We start from the raw sequence: 10,162 nt of genomic DNA, 5'->3' as shown, positions 1-10,162 counted from the left end.
ATATATATATATATAAAGCTGTTTAGAGTAAAAAAAAAATCCAGTTCTGAATTAGGGGTTTAAAATGGGTCTCACTGTGGTACAAAGTATTTGAAGACCAGTTCGATCTTTGAACTTTGTGACTCAGTGTGTTTATTGAAATAATTTGTGTTACGGTTATGAAAGGACAAAGCACAATAAAAAAAGTCTGAAAGCAATTTGAGTTGAATTATGAATCTATAATAAAAAGATAACCAGATTATCACCAAAAGCAAAGGTAAAACATAGTTAATGCTCAATATTTAATTGTTTTAATTGAATTGAGCATTGCTGAGGAAACTGACCGTTATAAAAAGAGAACCAAAAATATTTTCTTTTGTTTTAACTTTTTTTTTCCTCATTTTCTACCTTAATACATCAAGACTCTATATAAAATAAAAACACTATGGGGCTCATACAAATGCATAACCTGCACAGTTACACAATATACATAAAAATAGACGTTTTATTTTGAAATCAACTTTTCTGATATAAGCCAAATCTGGGAAATGTATGGCCCGAGGGCCAAAAGTGGCCCTTGGACAATCTCCAATCGGCCGCCAATATTCTCAATTAAAATACTACAAATAAAATAAAATAAACCTCTTGATAAAAAAACAGCATTTTGTAAATAAAACTTAGTTTAGTTTAAATTAATTATCTTGAGAAAAGACATTGAAAACCTTTTGGATTAAGATAGGCTAAACACGTTTCCAAAACTGAACCTTAAAGACTCTAAACGTGTATATATAACTTTGTTGTAGCATATTTAGGCCAACATGTTATCACAATAGTCTACAGAAAGTGTCTTTTCATTGAGCAGGCCAACTACAAGAGAAAAAAAAGTCTCTTTAAAGAAAATTAATTTTCCAATTCTCTGTATGGTCCTTCAGTCGCTTGAAATATCTTGATTTGACCCTTTGGGGGAAAAATGATGCCCACCCCTGGACTAAACCAGTATATGAACACTTGGATTTACTTTTTAAAGTCGTTTCTGTGAGAGTTTATCATAATTATGTAATTATAATGAACTCAACAGATGTGTGTATTTTTTTAATGCATTTTGCAAAATCTCAAAAAGGATAAAGATCCCCCCCTTTTTTTATTCACTTTTTTTAAAATCCAAGTTCACCTTATTTGATATTGTTTATAACGACTAGACGTCCGTTTGGCTGCAGTGATTGTCTAAAAATGTTCAGTTTAATGGTCATAAAGCAGAGCTGAGCTGCAGGGGTCAAACAAAGACTCTAAGACAAAAAAAAACCAACAACTTAGTTTGTCTGAACAGGAAAGTCTTTTTAAACATAAGATTAAAACAGTTCAGCTAAAATAGAAATTCACAATTATAAATTAAAATCATATCCAGGGCCCATAAATGCTTTTATTATGAAGTCAAATAATTTGAAAATCTTTTGAGGAAGCAGGAAAAAAATTCTTGAAGGAATAAAATATGAAATATATTTATAAAAAACTGAAACGATCAAAGCTCTTTACTATAACAGTTGTACAATACAACCCATTTTATTTTTGATAATTAAAATAATATAACAATGAGTGAAAATGAGCCGTTTGCTGATTGAAAGCTACAAAATCCCGTTAAGGCTTTAGTTTTAGGTCAAAGGCTCATCATATTCTGTTTTATGGCAAAGAGGAAAATCCTATAAACGTGCTGAATATGAGTAAACGCAGCACTAAATAAAATGTTTACAGGAAGCTTTGTGTGCTCGGTGGGTCAAACGTGTCGGAGTGAAGATGTTCTCCATCTTTTTGAACTTGTCAGAGCATCAACAAGTTGTAAAGGTAAATCCAAAAGCTCAAAGAGCAGCTTTTTTTCCAGTTTTATTTTGGTTAAACATCAGAGATTGTTCTGAGCTGCACTCGTTGGTAACACATGTTTTCCTCATGTGAGGACAACGTATGCCGGATGTCCTTCCTGACGCAACCACTGAGCTACCACTACTCTGTGTGGAGCAGAGAGCTGCTATCTATGGTGCTCGGGGAGTAGATGGTGGGTGTTGGGGTCTTGCTCAAAGGTTCAGAGTGGGGCAAATGAGGGTGGAGGAAAGTGTGGATGTTTCACCTTTCCCACCCACATTTTGATGTAGTCGGTCCGGGGACTTGAACCGGCGACCTTCCGACCACAGGCCCACCTTCGCTAACCTCTGTGCCACAATCAGAGTACCTGGAGAAAACCCACGTATGCACAGAGAGAACATGCAAACTCCACCCAGAAAGGCTCCCCGAGTCGGGATTTGATCCGGTGACCTTCTCGCTGTGAGGCAACCAGCTGAGCCACCGTGCTCAAAACATGGTTTAAAAATTTACTAGTAACAATTTGGAGTTGACTTTGTCTTTCTTTTAGCAGAACAAGCAACCGCTAGATGGGTTAAGTTAAACTCTAGCTGGGTGTGATCCTCAGCGCACATTCTGAGCATTAACAGACCGAAGCAGATCTTTGTTTAAAACTATCGTCTTTCAAGGCAGCAAGCAAGTTGAATTCATTTTTAAAGAAAGCAATTATTATTATAAATATTTAAACTTTAGGTCAGAGCATTGCTTCAGCCAGCTTCAGGACTTTGCAGATGCATTCAGATCCAGGTTTTATGGAACACCAAGATGCTCAAAATTAAATAAATGTGAATTAAGCATCTAAGCTCATTATTATGAAAATTTTTATTCTATTATTTCATAATTGTTTTTCATGATAGCGTATGTATTTCATAAAGGCGTTTTTCATAACTGCTTATTTATTTCAGAATGCCACTTTTCATTAGAACGGCTTCAGCTGTCAATCACCTTCAGTGGGTTGGACCTTCTCGCCCACTGGCTGATCCTTCACATCCAATAGTTTTCCTGAAGGCTCACTGGTACAGCTAGCCTAGCTGCTAGCAGCAACTTGCTAGGTCAACAGTCATGAAGGACGGCAGAGTTGCACGAACTTGGTTCAGCTCAGGTAACTTTAGCAGATCAAACAGAGAGGATTACGTTCTCACAAGATACAGGTGTCGTGACAAAAAGTGATGGACCGCCAAAAATCGATCAGTACCATGGGAGCGTGCACGGGAAGACTTGCTGTGTTAGTTCTTTTAATTTAACAAGATTAACACTAGCTGTACCAGTGAGCAGGTATTCAGGAAAACTAATGGATGTGAAGGATCAGCCAGTGGGCGTGAAGGGCCAACGCACTGACGTTGATTGACAGCCGAAGTCATTCTGCTGAAAAGAGGCATTATGAAATAAATAAGCCGTTATGAAAAACGCCATTATGAAATAAATGATAAAAAATGATTTTTTAAAAATTATTTCGAAATGTTTTATTTAATTTTGAGCCTTTTGGTGTTCCATAAGTTTTGGGTTTTCACATTTTTCCTGAAGATACTACTGAGCTGAGATTTAGAGTTTCTGGAAAAAAGGTTCAAATCCCTATGCATGTCCTCACAGCTTGTTGCTGCTGTTTGTGTCAGCAGTTATGCACATCTGTCAAATTAGACACTTAATGACTTTTTAATTTCATTAACCACACAACTGAAGGTTTCTTTGATTCACTGATGGTTGTAAAGCTGTTGATAAAATCCATCTTTTACAATTAAAGGGTTTAATATTGGTCAATCAGGTCACCTGGACAGTTTCTTTTTGTGGAAAGACATTTAGCCCTCTATCCAGAGGGCTTCATCAGTCTGAGTCCCAAGTAAACTGTTTTCCCCACTAAGCAGTAACTGTCCAGATGACCTGATTGACCATTGTTGGATTTTGTACCTGGATGATTGAGCATGAACTTTGATGTCTTGAACCATTTTGTCTGTGTCTTCCTGCCTGGTAGGAGTCAACTGGGACAGGACAGTTCCCAGAAACCATCTTATCACCAGCAAACTGGTTGCTCCACTAAAGGAGTTCACTGCTTAGTGGGGAAACCAGTTTACTTGGGACTCCTCAGACTGATGAAGCCCTCTGGATAGAAGGCAAAACGTCTTTCCACAAAAAGAAACTGTCCAGATGACCTGACTGACAATTACTGGATTTTGTACCTGGATGATTAAGCATGAACTCTGAAGTTAAAAGGTTTAATTTGTTGCGCAGAGTTGGTGTAGAAGTTTGAGAATCTTGTCACAAAATTTTCAAAAAGGTTTGTTAGAAATAAAACATTCCAAGTTTTTCTTTCATGCCCATTAACTCTTTGCTTAAAACAATCTCAAAAGGTTAAGAAATGACTAAATCGGTCACAAACCGAGACCATAGATAATGAGCTAAGGAACTCGAGCTCCATTTTGTTTTTGGAAACCGCTTTAAGTTTTTGTCATTTTTAAATATATTTGCTCTGAAATGTCGAAACATGAAATCCTTAAAGAAGCGTTTTCTCCGTCTCTTCTGCTGAGCAGTTATCTGGGAATAAATGCAAGCTGGTGATCCCATGAGACAGCTGCTCTATAAATAACACCATGTGAGCTGTATATTAAGTCACCACTAACCCAGTTAGTGGTTTATCATGTCAGAGCTCGGTTTCTTCAATGTCTACTCAGCCTTTAGTGGTAATAAATTAACAGCAGTTTTTGGCTCTGTGTGTTCATTTAAAGGACACTGAAGATGTGTTGCATCTTGAGCCATTTTCTTTAATATGCTTGGATGGCTATAAAAACTTTAGACTATGTCAAGCAGTGTGTTCCACATTTAGTTGTCCCCAATCACGGAGCGGAAAGGGGGACTTGGAAATGCCCTCCGTTCATCCATCTGTCCGTGCATGTTGTAAAAACTTCAACTAATTGATGTACCGACTTCCATTTTGGTTTGTGGCTACATTTAAGGTTAAATATTTAATTGTGAAAATTGGGTTGCCACATCAAAATCCAAGATGGCTGCCTCCATATATTTATATATGCAATATTTTGCAGTGGCTTCGAATGTTATCAGCCATTAAATGGACATTATTAGTTATCATCCCCCATAGGTTGCATTCAGACTGTCACTCCACCTCCTAGTAGGTTTAAAGGTACATTCTTATCGCTGATGATATGCAGCTTCACCCACGTCTAAAACCGGAAGTTTTTTTTTTAAATTTTTAGCTTTGTTTAACCTTTTTTTCCTAAACCTAGCCTTACACTCCACCCAGAGCACTAAACCTAACCACCTAACCCTATTATCAGCGATAAGAACGTACCTTTAAACCTACTAGGAGGTAGGGACAGTCTGAAAACAACTATGGGGATGATAACGACTAATAACGGCCATTTAATGGCTGATAACATTCAAAGGGAAGCGGGTGAACTTCTACCCGCTTGATTATCTTGAACCATAAACATTGTGGCTTTCTTAATTCCCTGTTCAATTCCAGTCTAGAAAAAACATTAAATACTCTTAATACTACAAACACTCAGTATTAACCTCCCTCAGTGATGGGGACATTGATGCATCACTTGTTAGTTTAGTTTTTATTTGGCGTTTTGTTCTTTGGTTGTCTCCGGGTGGAGCTGAGGTTCTGCATCACATTACTTCCTGGTTGTATTTTGTAGATTTTTTTTTTCTCATCTTCTTCCCTGCCTGGTCTTGATTAGTAATTGTCAGTTTTCTCACTGTCCCTAAACTCCTGGTTCCACCACCCTACAGTGTCCTTGTATTTGAGTTTTAATCAACTTGCATTTAACTTTTTCCTACCACAAATCTAATGACTTCAAAGGATGTTTTAGTTCTTAGAATTTTAGTAACAAGAGGTGGACGTTGCAACTTCTTGGTGAAATTAGTGACTTTGCTGAAACATGAGACGAGCTGTACTGCTGAGACAAAAACAGATTTTTTTTTTTTTGCCTCTGGGTGTAAGTTTGCTCCCTGGGTGTGTTTCTGGGCATCTTATTATTCATCCAGATTCAGCAGAAAGCCGTCTCTCCAGACTGGTCATCAGATAAAGGCATTCTGCCTGGCTGACTGATAGTCATGCTCTGCCATGAGAATAATGAGACTAATTTACTCAGCAGATGACCGATAACTCCAAAACAACCTTTTGTGGAGGAGGAAGGATGCAGCTATTTCACAGGCGGCTCATTCCCTCTGAAAATATGACCAATATCTCTGTTTGAAGAACAAATGCATACCTCGTGGTTCTTGTTATCTCTGAAGCTCATTCCAGTGTTTTGTTCTTATTTTGCTCCAAGAAATAAAACATTGTGTGATTTATCACTCATGACACTAATAGATGAAAGTTTAACTTTTTGAATTACTTTCTTCAGGTAAAAAATAGTTTGGCAATGCTGAGCATCTAAACCTCAATATGCAATAATTCTCATTTTATACAGTATTCATTCACAACAAAACTAATTTAAACATTTAAGAGTCAAGCAAATATAAAATGGTTGCCACAGCTAATCAAAAACAAAAAATGGACAAAACTCGGACAGTTTTACAGATAATTAGCTACATTTTGGTGAGGTGGTCGCTGAGAGTCATTCCCAACACATACCCCAAGTGCTAAAAGATACTGTAACTGTATTATACTTAAAACTACCCTGGACTCGACATGAAAACTGGTATGTGCACGGCTTAATATGAGCCGGATCCTGCCAGAACAGGATCTGGGAACTCTTGTTTTGACAGGGTGCGTTTCGGTAACGGTTTGCTTGGATCTGGCAACTCTCAAGCGTACTAATAATAAGGTTATGAACAAATGTGACTGCCTTGAACAAATAAAACACATTGGATATGTAAACTGAAAATAATTACATAAACACTAATTTTAAACACAACAGCCACTTATGAGCATATGAGCTGCCACTTCAAGTAGCATTTCCACTTCTACCCTTAAAAAAGCTCCGCCCCTAAAAGAGTGATGGGGGTGAGTGCCAAATGAGCTAACCAGGCGATCATACGTGGGCAGGAGCCCACAGGCAGCCGCCATGAGCAGACGGAGGAGGCGCCTGGAGGTTTCACATGTAGAGTCTGACAACAGCAGGGACAGTGTCGGGCTCGGAACCGTCAAGTAAGGGGAAGGGTGGGGTATGATGATTGACAGAAGCGGTGTTTACAAATGTAGGTAAACATAGATGTTTAACATTCATTCATTCATTCAACTTTTATTTAAACAGATAAATCACATTGAGCCTCAACAACCCATTAAAATACACCAAAATACAGAAAATCACATTTACTTTATTGAAAATTTTCTGGGGGAGGAGCTCCAGACTGCCCTACCCCACTCCACCTGCCCCGCCCAATATTTACATTTCTGCATCAATCAGATTGCAAATTAAGCCCTGGGTGGGTGATGTGCATTAATTGAAGGTGTGCTAGGCGTTGTTCCAAATTCAAAATTTCATGGCTCTTTTATTGTATTTGCTGAATTTTAGAGTGTTTGTTGATAATCTGTCCTAAAACCTTTCCATTTTCAAAATGATGTAGTAATAAATGATTGTAACCTATAATTCAGTGTTTTATTATTTCAACTAAGAATGCAGGAGAACATTCTCCAAAGGCTTTTATCTAAAGTAAATATGCAGTTTCTAACACTGTTTTTTTTCTTATTTCCTGACAGTGATGAAACCGAGAGAAACCAGTGGATCTACTCTCTCCTCCACGCCACACTGGACAAAATGAAGGAGAAAAATCATCTCTTCTCACTAACTAGAGAAGTCCACTATATCAGACCTTACACCAAAAAAACTGACTTGATTTGTTCTCAAGAATAAAGAACAAAACGCATCAAAACAAGCTGTTTTTATAAAAAAGGCATTCCTCCATATGATCACTGCCTTGCACCATCTGGACGATTTATCCTTATTAAGACTGTTAACCACGACGACTGTTATCCTTCTACCTTTTCCCTTTAAAAGCATATTTTTATAAGAAATATTTATCTGAATATATGTCAACACATTTTTGTGGATAAAACTGTGAAACTCAGCCAAAATACTTCAGTCTGATTGAATTCCCCTCAGACGCTTTCCTGGAACAATCCGTTCTTTGCAGCTATGGATCTTGTAGGTTTTTCTATTTGGCTGCAGTTGTTCCTCTGCTCATGTCTGGGACTGGATTTTTTAGGCACGCCAGGTCAGTGGGCACGCTACCTCCGCTGGGACGCCAGCACCCGCGGTGACTTCAGCTTTCAGTTCAAGACGGAGGCCTCCGAGGCGCTGCTGTTGTACTTCGACGACGGAGGCTACTGTGACTTTCTGCAGCTGGCGGTGGTGGAGGGTCGGCTGCAGCTGCGCTTTAGCATTGACTGTGCTGAGACCACGATTGTGTCCAACAGACGGGTGGACGATGGCAGCTGGCATGCCGCCACATTGAGCAGGTATAACCTGCGCACAGTACTGGTACTGGACGGCCAGGCCAAAGCAGACGAGGTGCAGCCTCAGCGCCAGTTCATGAAAATAGTCAGCGACCTTTTCCTGGGTGGAGTGCCTCAGGATATTCGCAACGGTGCACTTACACTGCCTACAGTTCGAAACATGCAACCCTTCCGGGGAACAATCACAGACCTCAAATACGGCAACTCTCAGCCCCTGTTCCTGGGGAGCCTTAAGGTGCCCCTGGAATCTGAAGGCTGGTGCACCATGAACCCGTGTGAGAACGGTGGAACGTGCATGGTGGTGGATGGACAACCGGTCTGTGACTGCTCCAAAACGGAGTACAAGGGCCGCTTCTGCAAAGAAGGTAACCTGCATTTTAAAAACTTTCTCTAATTTATCCTTCTCGATTATAATTATTTACCCATCAAACTGCTCCTAAAATATAATTTTAAAAGCTCATATCAGTGGGTTTCTACTTTTATTGGTCATATTATCTTAAAAAGTAACCTTGAAGATTTCATTTTTTCTGTATTTTTTAAAAACTTTTTGTGGATTGTTTTGTTGCTGTTGCACCCTGAATGATTGTATCCGATGTCCGTGCTGTAAAATCAGAAAGCTAATCAGAACACAGTTAACTGTAGAGACCCAGGTTAATGGCATGGGTCCTGCAGGCAGTGATAAGGGCGCCCCTGGAGAGGAGAGCCTCCTGAGACCCTTTCTGTCACCCTGTCACATGATGGCAGGTTGTTTTATGTCACATCTCTTTGTGCTGGGAGGTTTTTCTTTCAGAGCTCTGTGTTTTTCAGCTTTTCTGCAGCTGCAGGCAGATTAAAACTGATAATTAAAAGCTTTTACTCATTTTCCCTCCACGTTTCCTCCCTGCTGGTCAACTTCTCATCTGCTTCAGAAACCTGCCATTTGGTGAGATGTGAGCTGAGAATATTTAGTGAAAATGTTGTATTTATTTTAATAAACCCACATAGATTCAGGCCGATCTATGTTACGTGTGCTGGAAAAACTTTCACCATGTATTTAATTATTCCCAATCAATACACATTATTTAGTTTTTCCAAATCAGCAGCCTCCAGCTGCTGAGAAGACACAATAATCTGAACACTCTTAAGATGATCAATAACACTTAAACCAGAAAGTTTCAGTTTAATCAATTCAGATCAGAGGTAATTTGTAAGAATGTCTTTGTTTTATTTCTTTTCTTCTTCAATGTTTCTCTATGGAGCTCTTCTTCACCTCATATATGTGCAATTTACATCCCATTTGGGCTGATGTCAAATCCCAGCGTTGCAGACAAAAGGTCTGTGAATCTGGAATTTAAAGATTAGAGTTTTTTTTTAATCTATCTGGGGTTGGGGTGTAGGGGGTGCTGGGGCTTTTCCTTCTGTGTTTGAGCTCTTTGGCTGCTGATTGAATGTGCAGTATTTAGTTGACAGGACGAACTCTGAGGGGAAAAGCGTTTCTCTGTTCCTCTAATTTATTATATTTCAATGCATACGAACGGAAACAGCAGGAAACGCTGTTTGGTGAAGTGTTGAAGAAAAACAGCAGTCAGGTCTTTGTTACTATGCTCGTGTCTCAGCTCTGAGAAATGTGGGAGTTTCTTTTTTTTTTTTTTTTTAAAACACTGACTGCAAATGATCTTTTAGGAACATCATAAGTGTCAGTTTATTTAAATAATTTAAAGGTACTCACTGCAAAGTCACAAATATCAGCTATAAAGCAAAAATAATTAACCCAATTGCTTTCGTAATAATGGTTGTGTCCATAAATAAAAAAATTTGAAAGCAAAATTAATGACTGGATAAAAACCACAATGTGTATTTGTTTATGTACAGAAATAAAGTGAATGAAATGGGTCG

General features: G+C 38.7%; 1 protein-coding gene across 1 annotated transcript in view; it reads left to right on the top strand.

Annotated features, from left to right (window-relative positions):
• The first annotated feature begins 7,838 nt into the window (after positions 1-7,838).
• nrxn3a (neurexin 3a) overlaps positions 7,839-10,162 on the top strand; it is a 151,822-nt gene continuing 149,498 nt past the window's right edge. Inside the window, exon 1 of the mRNA XM_037694706.1 lies at positions 7,839-8,652. Coding sequence (XP_037550634.1) covers positions 7,968-8,652 — 685 coding nt within the window. The 5' untranslated portion in view covers positions 7,839-7,967. The remainder of the gene's footprint in view (positions 8,653-10,162) is intronic.

This window comes from Nematolebias whitei, chromosome 21 (assembly GCF_014905685.2).
Source record: "Nematolebias whitei isolate Nwh7 chromosome 21, NemWhi1, whole genome shotgun sequence".
Lineage (NCBI taxonomy): Eukaryota > Metazoa > Chordata > Actinopteri > Cyprinodontiformes > Rivulidae > Nematolebias > Nematolebias whitei.
The sequence above is the reverse complement of the archived record's forward strand: the minus strand, read 5'-3'. Positions and strand labels throughout refer to the sequence as shown.